The sequence below is a fragment of the Juglans microcarpa x Juglans regia genome, chromosome 5D (genome assembly GCF_004785595.1).
Source record: "Juglans microcarpa x Juglans regia isolate MS1-56 chromosome 5D, Jm3101_v1.0, whole genome shotgun sequence".
Taxonomy (NCBI): Eukaryota; Viridiplantae; Streptophyta; class Magnoliopsida; order Fagales; family Juglandaceae; genus Juglans; species Juglans microcarpa x Juglans regia.
In genome coordinates, this window is record NC_054602.1 from 6,248,551 (window position 1) to 6,270,542 (window position 21,992).

The following is a 21,992-nucleotide window of genomic DNA, read 5'->3' on the forward strand; positions in this document are numbered from 1 at the left end:
AAGGATTTGAGACCTCAGTTCAACTTATACAATAATAATCCCTTTGAGACCCCCTGGCGTATATAATAATTATATAGTGCGTGTGAGACAAGTTAAGAGCCACACATAACTCATATATATATATATATATATAAAAGATGCTGGACAGGACATCAAGCCCACCAATATGATGCGGGTAAGGTGTGTGTGTGTGTTTGTATATATGTGTATATGTGTATATATATATATATATATATATATGCGCACTAGGATTAATATTAATCCATGCAAGTAATTAAATGAGCATACACGCAGAACAGAAGTATGTTTTTCTTTTTTTTTGAGGATCAACGCAGAAGTAAGTTGAGGAAAATTGTACTGTAATTATTTTCATATGTTTTGTGCATGCATGGACCACCAATATTAATGTTATGGATATATTAATATATATTAAAGTACTTCCGACCGATAAACGAGGAAGCCAACCATAGACATCCGGCCGGCCACTAATATATATAGTACTGCATGCCTAGATCAGTAGTGCTATTGTTTTTTTCATTTCTTAGGTCAACGAGAAAATGAAAACAACGGCTTAATTAGCCATATAGTGTAAGCGCTTTCCAAACATTGGAGGACAAGTTAAATCGATGCCTTCAATTTTCCTACTCTCTAACATATACATATTATATATATATGGCCAAAACTCCTGACTGGATCTACTGCGCATGCATTCAGCTATATATCGATATTACTGAACAAACGCCATTGGAAAATGTTGAGAAGGAAGAACTCAAATTGAAGACTCCAAGCCCATGCAGTTTTGCTCTTATATTATATATTAGCAGCCTAATGGCAGTACTACACGATCACCTATATGGCATGGTACTTGTTATAAGTCGGCATGACTCTGTTTTATTGTGTCAAATGGAAAATAAAACTCAACCAAAGATAAGAAGACAAACACCAGAAAGGCCTATAAATACCAGACGACCTGACCCTGTCCTTTGAGAACCTCCACACCAGCTCGATCGATCTTCTTGATCCCCCATATATAAATTATAACCCTAATTGAGACTTGAGAGAATATGAAAAACTCAAGGTCTTGGTTGTGCATCATTCTATTGTTTTACTCACTTGCAGTGTCTGAACCTCGCCAGCTTTTTTATCCAAATTTTGGGACGAGAAATCCAACCACCAAAGCTTACCAACCTGCTGCAGTGGCCTTGCGTGTCAAGGAACTCGGGTCTCTACTCAAGGCCGGAACAGCCAAGAACCCGCGAATGACTCAACGCAGGAGTCCAGGGGGCCCCGATCCGAAGCATCATTGAATAATGCTCAATTAGAATAACATAGTATCTTCTTGGGGAGATTGTTTTCTATAATGAATAATGTCAGTTCAAGCGGGTACTGTTCGGTCATGAGATGATCTCTCCTTTGCTTTTACGTATTTTTCTATCATTTGATCTTGAATTAATAAAGTGCACAAAATTGATCAGTGCGCATAATGCTGTTGAAACCCATGTATAACGAGTGCTCATATTCTAGGCGCTGTTGCGAATGGGATGCAGTGTACGTATGTGATCCTGAATTTGATACCTAATTAATTATATATTTGTAGTAATTATTTTTTCCATAGTTGGCTATATTGTTATACTTATTATAATTATTTTTTATTGCTATATATATATATATATATATATATATAAACTACTGAATATATAGATCATGCTGCTCTACGAATATTGGAATATGATTATTGGGGAGTCACTACGGCTTGGGGATTCGCAAGCTTATTAATATAGCTTCTTCATTCATTCTTAAATCTTAAAAGGATGGTGGCAACTTTCATAGTGCTTGTGAGTAGGTACATAGCATGATTGATAAATGAAATTATTAACATAGCCAGGGACCAATTAAGAAATTAAAAGAGTGAGATAGGCAGACAGAGATTAGAAAAAAGTTATATATATGTTAAAAATAAATAAGGATGTCAACTAGTATGCTAATGATCGGTCGATCGATGAATGAGTACTGCATGTGGGATAAACTTAGGCTGGCGAGCAGGAGCTCAATATATCTCCCATGATTCAATTAATAAACAAACGTACATATTCTGCATATTAACACTGACCAATTCCAAAATCAAGGGTTGCTAGCTAGCAGGATCCAAAAACAAATGTGGAGGGTGTAGATTCTTGGAAAACGAAGATATTCTCAACAATTAAAACGCCATATAATGTTTCGAAATTGATGTGGAAATAAGAAAAGAAAACAATTTATCTTATCCAACTTTTGCTGTCAAGTTCATTGCATGATCATGACTTCTCCATCTCCTCAAGTGTAATATCTGATTCTATCAGGAAAAGGTTGGACCTAATTTACGGGAAGCCTCGAGCAATAGGAAGTTTCTTTGGTCACTTGGAGTTGCAGTACTGCTGAAAAAGCCAGGCCGAGTCTAGTACGCATGCATGCAACTCCTCCAATCCCAATAGCAGAAGTAGAAAAAGCAATTAATACGACGTGGATCCACCCACAAGCATGCATGCCTGAAAGAAGCTGCAATATTGCACATATATTGCGCTATCGATGATCAAGGCCCCGGCCTTCGACCATTGCATTAGATGAACATGAGTAAGATAAGAAAATTAAAGAGACGAGCTTCACGAAGCTTAATTATGCAGCTTACGTACACCTCCTACGTACGTACGTGTCTTGAATCTCTCATGCAAATATTCTTTCGATCCTAATAATTAAGCAAAATTATAAACTGCCACTTATTTCAAACACCTTAATCAATGATAATTAAACACCTCCTCTCAATTATATATAGGTCGAGTTGCTCTCTTAATATTTGAATATACCGTAAAAACCTAATACTTCTAAAAAAATGTAAATTTGGTCACACATTCCTTGTGATTTTAGTTGTTTAGAAATAGGTCACCCCGACGTCAACTTTTCCGTCCATAAACATTAATAGGAAACACGTAGCATAATCACAGATTTCCTTGTGTAATTCAATTTTTTTAATAAAAATTAATTTTAATATTAAAAAAAATTATTATAAAAATTTAAAAAACTTAAAAAAAAAAAACAAAAAAGGACAGACGTACACCATCCGCCGTGGCCAAAATCGGCCGACCTTCATGGTGCCCCGGCCGGGGGGGGGGGGGGGGGGGGGGGGGGGGGGGGGGGGGGGGGGGGGGTTGTTGTGGATCTTGGCCACCTTAAATCTTGATGCATGAGGTAGCTAATTCAGCCCCGAAGGAGAGAGCCCATCTGCTGGATTTTATTTGAACACATGATGAGATAGAGGAAGTTCTGGCCAGGAGGAGGGAGATGCTACCACTGTTCTCAAAGCCATAATACAGGCCAGGTGTCTCCGGCCATGCAAGGAAGAGATTATATTATTAAAGTACTGGCTTTACATGAAGCCTCCCTTAGGGTTGTAATCAAGCCGAATCGGTCTTTTACTTGTCGAGTTCTGCTCGATTCAAAATATTCTAGCTCAAGATTTTGGCTCGAATTGTTCACTTTCTTTTTTAATAAGATTAAATAATTAATAAATTAGATAAATAAAAAAATAAAAATCTAATATTAAATTTGTATAACTTATAAGTAGAACCTCTATTGAATTATAAGATTTTTAAAAATTTATAAATAATTAATATCTAACTAGTTGATATTTATCTAAAATAACAATATATTATTAATACATACACATAATATGATAACATATATTTATTTCATATATGGTTTCCATATACTAGCATATGAAATTATTAAATCTTATCGACTAATTATTGTACAAATTATAAAATATAGTTATGAAATATATTTAACATATAGACATAAGTAATTAGGTTACATATTATAAATTTAATTATAAATGTGTTATGCTTATATTATTAGCTAATACATATATATATGTATATATACAGAGGTGTATGTATATATTTATCAATATATAAATGAGCTTTAATCGAGTCGAGTTAATGAGTCGACTCGGACATAAACGGGTGGGTTTTAATGAGCCTTAGCCTAGCCGAGTCGAGTCAAGTTTTGTCGAATATATGTCATTTACTAATCGAGCGTGTATCTACTTTCACGAGCGAGCTTTTTTTTACAAGTTGAGTTCGATTCGAGTTTAACTGGACAAGTATCGAGCGAGTTATCGAGCAGATTGGTTCATTTCTAGTTCTACGGCCTCCCCCATCATTACTTGTGAAAAAATATTATTGCACCCAATATATAATTTTCCTGTACTTGAGAGGAAAGATGAAGATCACCTTTGACTGATGATTAACAATTCTCAATACCCCAAGCTGAAATTAGTTGCTTGGTAATTACTGCCCCCATCATCAATTGCAATGATAATACAGCTGGCCTTTTAAGTTTGTCAAAGTTACCTCTAAAGTCGCTTACTTTCGTATTATAATTCAACCATGTGCTTTTTTTTTTTCTATGCTCAGATCATTATTGCTTTCTATGAACAAACGTGGATCTCGATATTAAATATTGTAAGATCTTTATGGTGTATTTATTTCTTTTCGAATTGTTAAGAGTTGTGTAGATAGAGAATTATATATAGAACGTCGCCATGATCCAAAACAAATAAACTATATAATTGAGTGATGTGTATTAATGTAAATATATTTATAACTTCATATATACCAGAGAATGATCATGGCAAACTAAACAAACTTGAGACGTGAAGATCAGTTGTTAAAGAAAAAAATAAAACATAAAAAGAGAGCGATAATGACGAAGGGTTTCGGTATATATAATTGGTTGTTCATCCGTACTTAATATTCCCAATATTGTGGCTTGGACTAATGCGTAGATGGCAGCGCATCATGCATCACAATCTTTTGCTCTACATTTATGAGATTTTAGTACAATTTTAATCTTCTGCTTCTTGAATTGGTGAGAAAGAAATTAGAACAAGAAAATTAGCCCATATAAAGCAACGAAAGGCAAGAAACTATGTGCCTTAATTGCTGCTGCTGTGAGGTCTTTGGGCTTTCTGTTTGGGCCTGCCCTCCGTCTCTCTCTCTCTCTCTCTCTCTCTCTCTCTCTCTCTGATCTGGAATGGTTCACATGCGCAAAGATCCCTTGTTTAAATTATATTAATTCATGAGATCTTCTGATACAAATTATATATTTGTCGGTTGATATTTGATTCTCTTCATGGTAGACATGTTCCTCGATTTATGAGATCACCTAATTCTCTGCTAAAGAAGATAATTAATATCAATCCTTGTTGCGGGTTGTCGATGACAGAAAATTTATAATATAATAGAAATATTTCTGAAATGGAAACAAGAAGAAGATCAGAATGAAAGAGTAGTGATTCTGAAATGAAAATAGCTGGTAAAAATAAGTAATTTTTTTGTACTGCACAATATCTTCGTTAATACTCTTAATGAATTGAAGCATGTTTCTATTTATATATATATATATATATATATATATAAATCATCGTAGAAATAAGATAAGATATATATATATATGTGTCTTGATAATTATGAAAATATTCGAATAATAATCAATTATCTCTAACATTGGATGATGATATGTATAGTAGTTGTTGATCGGGATTAATTATTATTAGTAGCTTTCCGATCCTTAATTATATCATGTACTTGATTATTTTCTTGTTAAACTGGATCGTGAGTATGCAGACGTGGCTTGACTCATATATGGATTATTTATCGATTTCTAATTTATTGGGACAAGAGTATTGAATAATTAGTGCTGTACGTAGTTGATTGGGATTAGCATGCTGATCCTTTTGTGAGGGTTTATGTCTGATATATACAATATCACATGTTATTGCATTTCTGTTTGACTACGCATGCACAAACTAATATTGTAAAAAAAAAAAAAAAAAAAAATTATGTGAAATATTCAAACATTAGAATTGGATTTTTTTTTTTTTAATACCTAGAGAAAATCAATTAATATATATCTTTATATTGCTCAATGCACTACAGCAAATATAGTCTTTTGCGGAAAAAAATATTTCCACGAGCGAGTTTCAAATGGCCTCAAATATAGCTTTTTTCGACAGGTTATGACTCGCAGCAAATTAATGGTGATCAACGACATTGACAATTTATGACCAAAATGTTTTGCGGCGAGTATAACAGGGCCATAATAGAGAATGTATACTGTTGAAATAGAGAGAGTATAGTTGAATATGAGCAAAATAAATAAGGAAATAAAATGAAGAATGAAAGATTATAATTTATCATAATTACGGGAAACTAAGAATATTGTCATAATATTATAAGGATATTAGGCATAATCTAAGATACATACATACATACATATATATATACATACATTAACATCCCCTCAAATTCTTAGTGGCGAAATTAACTAGAGTTTGGAAACAAGATCACCAAACTGACCAGGTGGATGTGATTTCATAAAAATGTCAACAAGATTATCTTCAGAGGGGACTGAGTATAATTGGGGGACATCATGCTGAAGATGATGGCGGATGAAGGGACAATCAACAACTCGGTGATTTTATTGGTCTTCCCAGACTGCGCATTGTATATCCGAACGTGGTGCCTAGAGAGTCTCCAGCTTCAGGTGATGGGAAGACGGCTGAGGACGAGGGATCAACTTATACAGATGAGCTCAATGCTCTCGCTGATCAGTAGGTGAGGGAGTTGGTTGTTGGTCCAAATGCTCCTCTGTATGATAGGAGGAAGAGCATCAAGCAAACAGATCTATATGCTTTCTTCAAAATCATGAACTTGATCATCGCTAACAATATTGATCCTCGGCAGCATAAGACATAGGTTAGCATGGATCGGGTGAAGTTTATATTACGCATCGCTCGTGGCGTTCTTATTGACCTAATAGGTTATATATTCGATAGGATTCGATCAGGGGCTCGATAGATTATGCCGAATATATTTTCATTCAGGATCATGATCACCCGACTTCTGCTATATGCCGAGGTCCTGTCAGATATTGTTGAGCATGTCCGAGAGCTGATAAGACTGATCAACAACTCCACCCTGTCACGAAACACTAGACACTCGAGACTTTATTTTTGTGGTCCTATTCCAAACCCAGTCGATACTAAGAGAGATGGATACCTAGGAGATCGTGAAGTATTGGCCGATGAGACATCCACGAAGGCTAAGGTATCACGCACAGCTACTCGCTAGGAGATGGCTGATATAGTGCACGCAGAGATCAGCGAACAGACATCAGCAGTGATCGATGCAATGCATACGATGATCTGTACTATCATCTCTGACTTACGTACAGAGATTAATACTAGCATCTCTAAGTTATGTATAGAGATTGATGTTATGTCTGCGTCTCAGGTCACGATCAGTACTCGACTGACAAAGCTAGAGATATGCTTAGCTATAGTCGAGGATGTGTGTAGGTTGTTGGGATCTTAGTAGTTACTTTTTTATTTACATTTTTTTTAATTTTTGGTATGAACAATATTTGGTATTTTGTAAATTTAATTTAATTATGAATTAAATCTTTTTTGTCTTGTCTAAATTAATTATTGATTTCTATTATTTAATTGCTAACTTTTATATAGATTAAATGTTTATCCATAATTAAGTAAGGTATTTTGTTGCCACCAATAATGGTAAAAATTATGTAACCATTTGAACGTAATATTTCACGTTCGAACATTTCTAGTCTCCGTTCTAATACTTTATCATACGTTCAAACATTGATAACTTATTAAGTCAAACGGTATAGTAATATGTTCGAACGGTAAGTCAATGTCCCACTAAAATTATTGACTTAAACTGCCAATTCCCCGTTCGATCATATATTATAAGTGTTCGAATATTGATTCTCTTTAACGTTCGAACGTTTTGTATGTTGGTCAAACGGTAAGTTAATGTCCCGCTAAATTTATTATTTTAAACTGCCAGTTTCTCGTTCCATTATATATAATATATGTTCAAATATTGATTAACATTGACGTTCAAACGTTGTTTTATGATATTCGAACGGTAAGTCAATGTCTCGCTAAATTTTATCACTTAATGCACCAAATTGTCGTTCAATCATATATAATTTCCGTAAGAATGTTTATTTTATTTTGTTCGAACGTTTATTTTTTGTCACGTTTGAACGGCAAACACCTTCTGTCATTTTTTAAGAACAAAATTTGAATTTCTTCCCTATATCTCATTTTTTGAGATATTTTTATTTTGTTCCAAATAAAAATCGTTCCAAAAATTAATTTTTGTTGTAGTGTAGACTCAGGATAAAAAAATTCCATACTCTCACAAGGTAGATTGAGCCCTCCCTTACTTATGAGAGAATTGGACATTTTTAAGAAATTCTACTCAACGGACCTATACTTACATATTGGCTGAAGGAAAAAAAAAAAAAAAAAAAAATTATGCTACTCCACAAATGTACGGTGTGGAGCTGTTAAGTTATGGCAATGGATACGTACGTACAGACTACAAAGCCTTGAAACCGACGCCATGGTTAGCTGTGATCTTTGGATTATATGGTCAACTGTTGAAGCATACGATCGACAGGGAGACTTGTAATGCCGGTTAATGTTCGTTCTAAATTGTCTTCATCTTAACCAAATATATATTTTATTCTTCTCACATGAAAAGAGAGGCAATGAGTTCACAGTTCCTAATTAAGAAATCGAAAAAAGTCATGTCTTTTAGGCAAATTATACGTTTATCCGTAATTTATAAGTTGTTTGTTAATTGTCTTCATCTTAACAAAATAGATATTTTATTCTTCCCACGTGAAATTAAAGCTTGTTAATTAATTAACGAAATTGATATTTTATTCTTCCCACATGAAAAGTCCGATAATTGTCTTCATCTTAGCGAAATAAATATTTTATTCTTCCCACATGAAAATGTACATACAAATCGAAATAGGTGTTTTTTTTTTTAGCTAAATAAGTTTTATCCGCGGGTAAGAGTTGAAATAATTAGTATAAAACGACCTACAATTAATATTCATCTTAGCTAGACTAAACCAAACACAATGGTTAAGAACTTAAGCTAGTAAAAATAAATTAAATTGCAAATAGAGATGAGAGTGATCATCAACATGATGGATGCCATAAATATATATATATATATATATATATATATATAATATGTACAGTTGCATCTTCGTTGGATGAGCGAGATTGTTTTGGCCTTGTCTTTTTGTATGTCTTTTGTTTATCCTTATCTTTTGTTGTGAACGATTTTTCTCCGTTATAAGTAATGAGGTAGATTAATAAAGTATGGAGGTGCCTTCCTTCCTTACGTGAAAAATAAGAAATAAATAAAATTGCATCTTCGTTGTTTCCGGTGATCTGTTTCCAAAGCCTAATTAAGAATCTATATAATAATTCATCTAGAAGTACTGAACATAAACTACTTACAAATTACCAGGAATCCAAAACCAGACATACGTACCCACATGATCGATCGATCTGATTTATTGGGATCAACTGCAAGTCTTAACGTTAAAACGAGCGCACAAGAAATACGTATTATAAGATATTAGTGAATCTATGCCCACACCAACTCTTAAGAACGTTTTCTTTTTCTTTTTCTTTTTTTGTATAAACTGTGTTGGATCTCAGAATCATGAGAAACCAGCTTTTATGAACTGGATGCAGTATTATCAAGAGCAATTAAACCCACAGCAAACAGTACATAACTACATATATATATATATATATATATATATATATAACGCTACCAATAAGGACCCTGCAACCAATCGCACTCTCTGTGCTGATCTCTCTCTTCCCCCCTCCCTCCATCTGTTGCTGCATGAGCTTTCTCATCCTCACAACATCTACCACGTTTAATTTCCATAAAGCCACTCTTTTTCCGGCACCGGTCATTTTGCCGAAATCAATATATATTAACACCATCAAAACCAGTCAAAAACTCCAAAACCTGATTCATATCAAAGCGTCTGCTAAGTATCATGGAGGCTGCTAATCACATCGCTCGCGTGCCCGTCTACCCAGCCCACTCGACAGGAACGTTGGGGCGCCACCTGGCCAGGCGGCTCGTGGAGATCGGCGCCACAGACGTGTTCTCCGTCCCGGGCGACTTCAACCTGACCCTTCTGGACCACCTGATCGCCGAGCCGGGGCTGAACTTAATTGGCTGCTGCAACGAGCTCAACGCTGGTTACGCCGCCGACGGGTACGCGCGTGCCAAGGGCGTGGGCGTGTGCGTGGTCACCTTCACGGTTGGCGGGCTCAGTGTGATCAACGCTATTGCTGGCGCTTACAGTGAGAATTTGCCGGTGATTTGTATTGTTGGTGGGCCCAACACCAACGATTTTGGGACTAATCGGATTCTCCATCACACGATCGGGTTGCCCGATTTCTCTCAAGAGCTTAGGTGCTTTCAGACAATCACTTGTGCTCAGGTAACTTGGGAAAGAAAGTCACTTTTATATACTGTGATCTTGGGTGGTGATGTGTAACGTTGCAGGCAGTGGTGAATAACTTGGATGAAGCGCACGAGCTGATCGACACGGCAATTTCGACTGCCTTAAAGGAAAGCAAGCCGGCTTATATTAGTATCAGTTGCAATTTGCCTGGTATTCCTCATCCGACTTTCGCTGGGGAGCCCGTGCCCTTCTTTCTTGCACCGACGTATGGATTCTCTCTCACTCATAGATTCTGGGTTTTCATTAGTTTTTCTGGACTGATCTTGAGCCGATATCGGGTTCATGACTTGGCAGACACATTGTAAATCTAGCTTGAACCTAGATGACTGTAGAGCAGAGAAAGAACCTTGCTTGCTAAAGTTTCTGATAGACAGCCATTCTAGCTAGCCATTTTATATATCTGCCCTGTCGCTCTACGTTACTTTTGCAGTGGATCATTCCCATCTCACTGCTCATGGCAAGTACGTGGACTAGATATGTACTTTCGTCCAGCCACATGGGATTTGATAAACTCAATTCCAAACCATGTCATCTAATTGTTGCCCAATTTTGAAGGGATCAAGTTTGAAGAGAGGATTTTAATTAGTTCCTTACAATCAAAGGATTTTAGTTATATATTAATGAAGTGATCGCTCCTGATGGCCACACTCTTCATGCAGGGTCAGCAATCAGTTAGCATTGGAAGCAGCTGTGGAAGCGACAGCTGAGTTTTTGAATAAAGCTGTGAAGCCTGTAATTGTGGGTGGGCCCAAGTTAAGGGTATCAAAGGCGCAAAAAGCCTTTGTAGAGCTTGCAGATGCCAGCGGGTATCCAATAGCTGTTATGCCCTCAGGTAAGGGACTAGTTCCAGAGCACCATCCCCAGTTCATTGGGACATATTGGGGTGCTGTCAGCACCAGCTTTGTTGGGGAGATTGTGGAGTCTGCCGATGCCTATGTTTTTGTAGGCCCCATATTTAATGATTACAGCTCTGTTGGCTACTCCCTTTTGATCAAGAAGGAGAAAACAATAATGGTGCAGCCTAATGGTGTGACAATTGCCAATGGTCCCTCTTTTGGCTGTGTTTACATGGCTGATTTCTTGCGTACATTGGCCAAAAAGCTCAAGGGAAACAGCACTGCTCTTGAGAATTACCGCCGGATCTTTGTGCCACCAGGCATCCCTCTAAAATCTGAGAAAGATGAGCCTCTAAGGGTTAATATTCTTTTCAAGCACATTCAGGTAGGACACAAGTATCACCAATTATAATTCATGTTTCTTTTTTATTGGTTGTAATAGTTTGTTAAGGTTTATATGATATCTTGGGTTGGTTATTTTGACCACTAAACACAATTTTAGTAGTAGTCGATAATCGAGTCTCGATGTCTTTCCCATTTCTTTGTCAATGTATGCTGCTGTTTTTTATCAGTTCACCTATTGATTAAACAGGAGATGCTTGATGGAGACAGTGCAGTAATAGCTGAGACTGGAGACTCATGGTTCAATTGCCAGAAGCTCCGCCTCCCTGAGAACTGTGGGTAAGCCAGGGCCGGGGTCTTCGTTGAACACCTTACTCCTTCATAACTAGTACTGCATATGAAATGTTTATCAGAAATCGGCTGGGTACCAATGTTTTATTTCGATTGCATTTAGGTACGAATTTCAGATGCAGTATGGTTCTATTGGCTGGTCAGTCGGTGCCACTCTTGGATATGCTCAGGCTGCCAAAAATAAGCGTGTGATTGCTTGTATTGGCGATGGAAGTTTCCAGGTTAGGGACAATTACACACAAACCTTTTAACACATTTGTGCTGGTCGGAAGTAGGGATAGCAATGGGATGGGCAGGCCAGGTACCTATTCCTGTCCCTGCAGTATCCACCAAGCAAAACTTTTTCCTGTACCTGCTTTGGGGATTTATGGGGATCATCGTCCTGACCCTGTCGTCAAATCTTGCTATGGGATTTCTATGTTTTGGGATATAGAGCTTGGAAATTAAAAGAGTTTTTCATTTATATTGCAGGTTACAGCTCAGGACATTTCAACAATGATTCGATGTGGACAAAGGACCATTATATTCCTAATCAATAATGGAGGTTATACAATTGAAGTAGAGATTCATGATGGCCCATACAATGTTATTAAGAACTGGGACTACACTGGCCTTGTTGCTGCCATCCACAATGGCGAAGGCAAATGCTGGACTGCCAAGGTTAGCATCCATTAAATGAAGTTCTTACATCTTATTGAGTATTTTGTTCATCGATCCAGGAAACTCGGGAAAATCACACGATTCACAAATTCTAATCTTTAAGATGCTGAGTGGTGCATAAAATCCTAGCTAGTATTGAAGTGGCGATCTGAATGGATTAGTTAGAACCGGGACACATCACAAATACTAAACTACTAGACCCGGAATGTCCCGGTCAGATTCAAAAAGATCTTAAATAGTGCAGTAATTTTATACAAAAAGTGAATCACATCTTGAAAAATTAAAAATAAAAAATAAAAAAAATTTAGTTAACAAACTAATTGCATGTTGCTTAATTTGGTCCAGAAGTATATTCATGGATTCTGTTGGCCGTTATAAACTGCAGGTAAAAACAGAGTGTGAACTGACAGAAGCGATTGCAACGGCGACTGGCGCACAAAAAGGTGCTTTATGTTTCATTGAAGTAATCGTGCACAAGGATGACACCAGCAAAGAGCTGCTGGAGTGGGGATCCCGAGTTTCTGCAGCAAACAGCCGCCCTCCAAATCAACAATAAATAAATAAATAAAAAGGGTGTTTGGATGATTTCTTTCTCGATCTGAAGTTGGCATCCTGACATCTGGTTCAGGCCAGGACATGTAGCAGCAGTCTAGTAGAACTACAAATAAGAGAAGAGTGGTTTGCTTGATTTGAAAGAGCCTTCCACCAATCCTGTTGCTGGATCCTGCTTTCTATTATAACATTAATGAAGGCTTCATCTCTAATTCTAATGCTGCATGCATACAAGCATTGAATCATTTGGAGCTATGAAATGAAACTAATGTTCAAAGTTGAAACCCACCCACCTAGCCACCTACCTCAACATTCGCGTGCGCCCGCCAACTCACTTGAATGTATACGTTGTATGTATGTATGTATTATTCTTTGATTTCAAACCTCATCAGCCGAGACAAACGACAAGACAAACAGAAACCGTAGGCAAACGACGGCCAAAAGTAGCACAAATAAATTTAATTAATTCCCACCGTCGAAATATTGAAATCACAATACTTTATGGGAGTCGACTTTTAAGAGGCATGCACCACGGATTTGTAATGCATGGCACATAGCCCTACATCTTTTCCAGTGAGAACCGTGGCTTTTACTCATGAAATTAAAGGACAAAAAGAAAAGCAAAAGAGACAAGACATGCACCATTTTCATTCAGGCATCAATGTCGTCCTTCAAATTTTTATAAATTTCAAAACAAAATACAAAAATTAATACTTTTTAAAATTCAAGATAAAATTAATATTAAAAGATAATATTCAAATAATTTTTTAATTTTATAATATTTTTATTTAATTTTTTTCTCTCATTTTTTAAAACTTAATAAAACATCTTACCTCAAATCATTTCACTACTATAATAAAACATCTAAACTTTAATATTTTTATTGATAAATAGAATTTTTGTTGATTTAATTGAAATCGCACCGGTTGAGTCGAGAGCCGCTCAAACTTCATGATCTCCATATATAAATGCGACACGTATATAGCATTGAAGAGAACCGCAAAATCTGGTTCAAGGTGCGTCCTACATTTAATACCCAACCGTTTCGAGGCATGGGGTGGAAGAGGTTGCTAGCCCTTGATAAAACTTGGCAGAACACGACAATCTACGTACAGCTGCAACATTTGATCTTGAACTCCATTTCCGGCCACCGCATCTGCTTTCAAAATGAAAACTTTTTTTCTCATCCTATCCTTGTTATACATCTCATTTGGGGAAGTCTTATCCACTCCTGATCCTCAGCGATATGAGTCAATTTTCAACTTCGGTGACTCGCTCAGTGACACCGGAAATTTTCTTCTTTCAGGCGCCTTGGCATTTCCAGTCATAGGGAAGCTCCCTTACGGCGAGACCTTCTTTCAACACGCAACAGGGCGTTGCTCCGATGGACGCCTAATTGTTGACTTCATTGGTATTCACTCATGATCTCTTCTCTTGATCACCATGCATGCATCTTTCATATTTTGTACTTGTTCAAATATTCTTACCTTTTCAATTGAAAAAGAGACAAGGAATTAGTCTCATTAATTAATCAAGTTAAAATGTTAGAGAAATGCATGAAAAAAGGTTATTAAATATTGTTAATTCTGATGCGAAATGAAAAATATTGCAGCGGAGGCATTTGGGTTGCCATATCTTCCTCCATACCTATCAATTACCAATGGTCAATATCCCCGGCATGGAGTAAATTTTGCTGTTTCTGGAGCCACGGCACTCGACCCAGAATTCTTCAATTCACAAAGAATAGGGCAACTCCTATGGACAAATGACTCTTTGAGCGTTCAGCTTGGTTGGTTTAAGAAGCTCAAGTCTTCCGTTTGTGCAAGCAAACAAGGTGACAAATATATGATGATCTAAGACCTAAGCGTCACTATTCTTTCTTTCTTCTCCTTAATATTATCAAGTAACAAATTTATAAATACTGCAACAGATTGTGATAACTACTTCAAGAAATCGCTCTTCCTCGTGGGAGAAATTGGTGGAAATGATTATAACTACGCTTTCTTTGCCGGGGGAAGCATTAAACAACTTCGAGCTGCCGTTCCTGCTGTTGTTGAAGCAATTACTCGGGCCACCAGTGTAAGTTCATTCATAAATGAATTGTTGAGAAAAAAGAATTGTCAGGATGTAAAAACCTATTAACATCGCAATCTTCGTCGATGGGTTTCACGACAGGCATTGATAGAGGAAGGGGCGGTGGCGTTGGTGGTGCCGGGTAATTTTCCGATTGGGTGCTCAGCAGTTTATCTAACCTTGTTTCCAAGCACTCGCAAAGCCGACTATGACAGGAGAAATGGGTGTTTGAAGGCATTCAATGCTTTCGCTAAGTATCATAATAATCAACTAAAACGTTCCCTGGAGACGCTGAGACAAAAGTATTTGCATGCAAAGATAATTTATGCAGATTATTACGGTGCTGCAATGCAATTCTTTCATGCACCACGGCATTACGGTGACTTCTACATGCTTTTTGTGCCATTCTCTCTCTGATCTACTGTATATTTTAAGATCAAGCTAATCTATTATTACTCTTATTTTTTTTTTCACAAAAAATTATCTTCGGTAAGTTTTTTAGTAAAATAAGTATTTTTTTAATTTAGAAATACATAGATATATCTATCTATCTATGAACCTCATAGTATTAAATATTTTCTACAAATAATGTAAATGTTGATGTCGTGTTTCGCAGTCCAAGCAACTCCACATTGTGGTCGATCTGTTCCTGCGAATATGGAGAAATGAGGGCTCGGGGTGGTGAGAAACACCTCCAATGCCTAAGTCAATTTTGGGTTCTTGGTCTATAATTTAAGGGAGTTCAGATGAAAGTACTTAAAGACTTTTCTGCCCTGCAGGGGGGGAATATATACTTGGTGGCTGTGGTCCCCAGGCGAGCCGATCGTGGTGATGTCGCTCCATACTCAGGTCGTGCCCTCTTCCAACATTCGATGGCCTGATCATGTGACTGTTGATAGTCAAGGGTTCGTGTCATGGCATGTCCATCTCCGTCCTTCATTAAATGCGACGTGGCCTCGGTTTGGCACACCTACCTTTCGGGTTTGTCCAGCCGTCTGTGCTCAGGGACCAGGGTTGTCCCTGACACTGTACATATGGGTTGTCGGCCAGTAGAGGTGTTAGGCCTTCTGACTCAGGTTCACGTCCCACGTGTGCTACTTCACTACTTCTTAGGCTTCCTAGGCCAACTTTGCCCTTCTCAGCTCAGCCCGGCCAATCTCATCCTCTTATCCCGATTTCCTTATGCCGGGTTGTTCTTAGACCCATCGGTGCCTCATGGGTTGGGCTCGTGTGGTTCGGCCCGACACTGGGAACGGCCTCCCCCACAGTATCCCGCGAATTCCTACCATACATGTATGGTGAGAATTCAAAATGTTTCCTTCTACCTTTCTCGGGCCAGTTTCCCCTGGCGCACGTCCGGCGCCCCACGACTATTGGGTTGCCTCACTAATGTCTTGATGATGCCTCATGTTCTTCCTAGGTCTCGTGTTCAAGGCAGCGAGAAGTCTACCCATGCACTGGCCCAAGTATTGGACCATGCGTCTCACGCACCCGTCACTTGCTCTTTATCCTTTCGTGGGTTCGCATCGGGTTGGTTCCACGATGCCACTCCGGGAGTTTCTCGAGACCTGACACATCCCTTGGATTTATGGCTCGGGGTCACTTCATTGTCTACAGAAAGCCAACCATCACGTCCTCCTCAAAGCCCCATTTCTCTTATTTTCTGCCATTTCCGCTTCTCATCCTTATGCATTTTTCTTCGGACCTACTTTCGTAGTTCCTCCCCTTTCACTCTCTTGCTTTGTTCCTTCTTCCTTCCAATTTCTAATGGCTCCCAAAGGATCTTCCAACGCCCGTTTTTTGTACTTCGCTAGGCAAAGCTAAGAGTTGTCAGTCTTTGTCGATGACCTCCGCGCATTGAAGAGGATGTATAACATTCCAAAGTTGGCGATTCTGGAGATCCCTCGGTGACGCACAGCCGTAGTAGACTTTGATGGGATGGTGTCTTTGGTTGCGCTCTATCCCTTATTGTTTGCGAACTATCTTCATCTTCCATTCTGCCGCCCTCATCCGGGACGTCCTCAACCTTTTGGAATTGGCACCAACCCCCGACACAGCTCCACCAAACACCTGGCGGGCTCTGGTTGCCAGCAACGTGATCTTCCAAAAGGTGCTCAACTCCAATCTTAAGGAGTATCCTAACCTGACAGTCTAGGATTTTTTGTCAATATACCGGGTATTATGCCTCGACTAGAGCTTGTGTAGCTTCCAGGCTCATTCCTTCGAGAAGCGCATTGCTAGCCTAGAGAAGCGGCATTCCCACATCAAGGACTGGTCTCGGCGATTCTTCTTTGTCTCTGGCTCAGGATGGGAGTATCCCAAGGGGGAGGAGGTCCACCAAGAGTTCCCAGTCTGAGCCATCTAGTCGTACGTACCCAATAACAAGAGCCTGTCCATCAGGTTGTACAACAGGAGAGGGCTAGACTGGCGATCATGCAAGCTTGGTGGCGGCCCACCCCTTCGACACTGAGATTGACGTAGTGTTAAATGAGGCCAACATCACGAGATTTCTGTCCTCCCCTGACTGTTCGTATTTGTTGGGTCAGGGTTTCTTGGAGTCTTCCTCTTTGCCCCAAGGTCAGAAACGCCACTCCAACCCTTCCATGACCAGTGATAAGGAGAAGCATCGTCGGGCAGGTCGCGACGCTGTTGATGGGTCATCCAAGAGCTAGGTTGGGGATTCTAGTTTCCGCCCTATCCCAAGGGGTGACACGGTTGGCGAGGCTTTTGGAAGTGGGCCTGGGGTTTCTAGGTCCCGTGCTGGGATCCCAGTTCCATCTTCTCAAAGGGCCTTTGTGCAGGAGCCACAGCGCCCCCCATTCGTACCGTGTGTGGCCCCGTCGTCTTCGAGCCACGTTATTGTTGAGGAGGAAGGTGACTGCGGCCTTCGGATGACCTTCTTCAATGCCTTCATCAAACCCGCACCCGTCAGGGCTATATTGGAGGTCAGGTTGTTCCCTTTCTTTCAAAGAATCGCTCCCACTGAAGGACCTCATTCCTCTGACCTTAGAGGCGGAAGTCCCTACTTCCTCGTCTAGTTCCCAACCGACTGATCGAGAAGAGGCTGGGCCAATTGTTCTTCTTTCATCGTGGTGCTAAGCGACAACCGCGTGTCCTTCCCATCACCTTCCCTCGACTACTCTTCAGAGCCAAAAGTTGGTTCCTACTTGGCTTCGGATGAAGCGGTGCCGCAGTCTTCCCCCACTAGCGAGCCAAACTTTCCTAAGGTAAAGGTCATCTCCAAGATAGAAAAAGCACCCGCGCAGGTTGAAGCTCCTATGACCACTGCGGGCCCCTCATCGGGGCCCATTGCCTTTGAAGAGATGGTGTTGGTGGAGCCCGGGCCTAAGCCGACTAGAGTTAAGGTCGTGGGCGAAGTGCCGAAGGATCGCGACTAGGGTTCGTATCATGGCGTGTCTGTCTCCGTCCTTCATTAAATACGGCGTGGCCTTGGTCTGATGCACCCACCTTATGGGTCTGTCCAGCCATCTGTGCTCAGGGACTGGGGTTGTCCTTAACCCTATGCGTATGGGTTGTCGACCAGTAGAGGTGTCAGGCCTTCTGACTCAAGTCCACGTCCCATATGTGCTACTTCGCTGCTTCTTCTTGGGCCGACCTTGCCCTTCTCAGCCCGGCCCATCCTGTCCTCTTATACCAATTTCTTTCTACCGGACTGTCCTTAGATCCATTGTGCCTCGTGAGCTAGGCCCGTGTGGTTTGGCCAGACACTGGGAACGACCTCCCTCTGAGTAGGCTCCAACATTAACTAGGTACATGAATAGATTTACTGCATGCATACTATGTCTATTATATATATTCCTCCAAATTATAAAACGAATTTAAATAAGAAAATTGTAAAAAAAAAAAAATTGATCTATTACATATTCTCTTGAGAAAAGCTTTACCTACAAAAGGATTTAATAAAAATAAACTCACAAACTTTTATGAGTTGATGTGGTACGTTAAATTGTAAAATTACTTATATTTATGTAAAATTGATCTAACGTATTATATAAATCTATTTTAGTTTGTAAATTTATTTTTATAAAATTTCTTAGTATCTTTTGCGCTACTCATTTCGTTTTAAGTTTATTTTTTCCTCTTGATTAACAATTTAAATCAAAGTCGACCTAGGTAGCTAAGTTAGAGTACTTTCGGATGGTTGCAGCTAAAAGTGAACATTTCAAGACCGATTAGCTAATCGATAGGCAAAGAAAAATTATAGTACTTGAAAGTAAAAGAATTCAAAGAAAAAAAAAATGGTGATTTTAGGAATATTTCCAGATGATTTGAAGGAGGGCGAGCAACGTAGTCCCATGCAGCTAGTAGCTACTATCTTCATTATTTACGTACAAGAATTGTTAATATATATTACTGTACGTATTGGTGCAGGTTTTTTCAATGGAACTTTAAAAGCATGCTGCGGAGGGGGTGGACCATACAATTTTAATTACTCGGCAAGGTGTGGTCATACTGGATCCAAAGCCTGTGCAGATCCATCTACTCATGTAAACTGGGATGGAATTCACTTGACCGAGGCTGCTTACAACCATATATCCAAGGCTTTGATCACTGGCCCTTTTTCCACCCCTCCCCTCACCTCCTGATCTCCTCTCACATATACTCTTAGACACAGTACAATTGATGTCGTAATTACATCATGCCAGAGAGATATCATTATGTATTTGGATGGAGGTTTCAAATTAGGTGAAACTAATCGGTCGATCGAGTGGCTTATGTTTTTTCAGAACCATGCATGCATTAATTCTAGTACTTTTGGCCATGTCTAGCTCTATATTTGCAATGGATCGATTTGAACAGTCAATTTGAACAGTCACCTCTGTCGAAATTAATTAATGCACGGTTGGACAATTAATGCAATTTGTACCACCATGCCATATATATTTAGCATGTGACCGGCCTTGTTATTGTGCATTATTACTCAACTTGAAAATTGGTATGCGAGATGCCAGCAAGCCTGATTCACATAACTCCGTTTATTTATTTTTAAAATAGAAGTTTAGAGTTTGAAATTCTCCTCTCTCAATTTAAAAATAAATAAATAAATAAATTGGTATGCGAGAGACAGGGTGAGTCTAATGTTAAATCATTTTATTCATGTAGTCTTTTTTCTTTTACCAATTTAGTTTTGAGAAAACAATTTTAAACTATTAAATTTTTTAGTAGTAAATTATCATTTATATATATATATATATATATATATATATATGAAGTGACTGGCCATGAGGTAGTCCTATATGTACCACACCTGCTGAGAGAATAAAAGAAAAGAATTATTCTACTTAATAGTGTGGTATAAGGTTTCTGACTAGAATAAGTCTAAAAAGATTGTTCACTGATAGGTTGACTTTAGATTAAAAAAAAATCAGCTTAATTTAAATTCTTGTGGTGGGTGAATTAATTAGATGGATGTTATTCGCCAGAAGCTTAATTGGTTGGCCTATTAATTTCGTTTTTTTTTTTTTTTATGTCTGTCCCAATGTCTTGGGTTGCTGGGATGAAGTTTAAAACTCATTAATAGAAGTTTGGATAATGAGTTAAGATTAGATAAAAGTTAAATAAAATATTATTAAAATATTTTTTTTAATTTTTTTTAAATTAAAAAAATTGAATTATTTATTATGTTTTATATAAAAATTTTAAAAAAAATTAATAATTAGATGAAATTAGTTAGAATTGAAATATCTATCAATCCATTCAAACCGGCTTGATGCTAATGCTATATAATGAAGTACGGTGGGTACTGTTCGATTGAAGCTGTAAATTTTTGGAACCAAGAGCCCTCCCCATATATAGGTTCCTGCTAGTTTGTCGTTGACATGCACGTCGCGGCCGCAACGTAGTTTATGATGGATATCCACAATTTTCACCAAATTTAGAAGGCATTTTTCGTTTTATGGAGAATTAATTATTTCTTGCAATTTGCTCACTGAATCGCAGGCAATTCGGAAAACTCCCATATATATGGAGGGAGTACTGTGCCCGCTGGGTGGGCGGGCTCAACACCCTAAGTTGCTCTCGCGTGATGCATATTTGCTTAAGCATGAACTTCGATCGAGTGGCATTTGACTCGAAACTTGCAAATATTCGCTAAGAGAGTCACAGGCAATCCAGGTCCATTTCATAGACCGGGGTTCCTTACATAAATCTATTGTCAAGTATTGCAGACAAATGTAATATGGGTGGACGTACGCCACCATATATATACCTACGTACACTCCTTCCAGACCTTTCGGCAATATTCTAGACAGGAGATTGCAGGGATCTCAATTGCATTGTCAACTGGTTTAGTTCGGCCGGCAACCACTCTTCCCTTGCCGTATGAAACTGCTAATTTTTATCGCTGCGTTATGCTGCTTGCCTTCGTATTGCAGACATCACGTGTTTATTTTTCAACTCCGAGGGCATTATCCAGATGGGACGCGTGGTATAAAAAATCATTTGCCAGTCTAGTTCCTTAAGTTTGTTCAAAAGACGTACGGCAATGAAAAAAGTAATTTAGCCATTATCTAAGCTTGCAGTTTGTTGAAATTTGTATCTCCTATATACGGAACGGATAATGATAGAGTTTTATCCTATTACTATCTATTTATTATTCATAGTTTATTTTTATTTTTTTATTTTTTTTATCATTTTTTTAAGTATTTTCTTAACAATATCCTTAACAATTAAGAAAAAAATAAATAAAAATCTATAATTTTACTAATAGTTATTTCTTTAACTATTAAGTAAAATAAA

At 38.4% G+C, this 21,992-nt stretch overlaps 2 protein-coding genes across 2 annotated transcripts; both read left to right on the plus strand.

Moving 5' to 3' along the window:
• Positions 1 to 9,711: 9,711 nt before the first annotated feature.
• LOC121264329 (pyruvate decarboxylase 1-like) lies at positions 9,712 to 13,378 on the plus strand. The gene is made up of 7 exons (XM_041167460.1): positions 9,712 to 10,395; positions 10,461 to 10,624; positions 11,079 to 11,640; positions 11,848 to 11,936; positions 12,052 to 12,169; positions 12,420 to 12,608; positions 12,994 to 13,378. Exons 1-7 carry the CDS (start codon positions 9,943 to 9,945, stop codon positions 13,162 to 13,164), a joined length of 1,746 nt encoding a protein of 581 aa, XP_041023394.1. The 5' UTR covers positions 9,712 to 9,942; the 3' UTR covers positions 13,165 to 13,378.
• Positions 13,379 to 14,214: 836 nt separating this feature from the next.
• LOC121266453 (GDSL esterase/lipase At5g45910) lies at positions 14,215 to 20,022 on the plus strand. Its single transcript, XM_041170270.1, has 5 exons — positions 14,215 to 14,571; positions 14,773 to 14,994; positions 15,091 to 15,239; positions 15,336 to 15,612; positions 19,626 to 20,022. Exons 1-5 carry the CDS (start codon positions 14,328 to 14,330, stop codon positions 19,838 to 19,840), a joined length of 1,107 nt encoding a protein of 368 aa, XP_041026204.1. The 5' UTR covers positions 14,215 to 14,327; the 3' UTR covers positions 19,841 to 20,022.
• Positions 20,023 to 21,992: the final 1,970 nt, after the last annotated feature.

Excerpts from the sequence above, each read along its gene's own strand:
- LOC121264329 (XM_041167460.1), top strand. The coding sequence starts at position 9,943 with ATGGAGGCTGCTAATCACATCGCTCGCGTGCCCGTCTACCCAGCCCAC. Across the intron at positions 10,625-11,078 it reads CCCTTCTTTCTTGCACCGAC|GGTCAGCAATCAGTTAGCAT; the intron begins GTATGGATTCTC and ends CTCTTCATGCAG. Across the intron at positions 12,609-12,993 it reads GCAAATGCTGGACTGCCAAG|GTAAAAACAGAGTGTGAACT; the intron begins GTTAGCATCCAT and ends TATAAACTGCAG.
- LOC121266453 (XM_041170270.1), top strand. The coding sequence starts at position 14,328 with ATGAAAACTTTTTTTCTCATCCTATCCTTGTTATACATCTCATTTGGG. Across the intron at positions 14,572-14,772 it reads CCTAATTGTTGACTTCATTG|CGGAGGCATTTGGGTTGCCA; the intron begins GTATTCACTCAT and ends AAAATATTGCAG. Across the intron at positions 14,995-15,090 it reads CGTTTGTGCAAGCAAACAAG|ATTGTGATAACTACTTCAAG; the intron begins GTGACAAATATA and ends ATACTGCAACAG.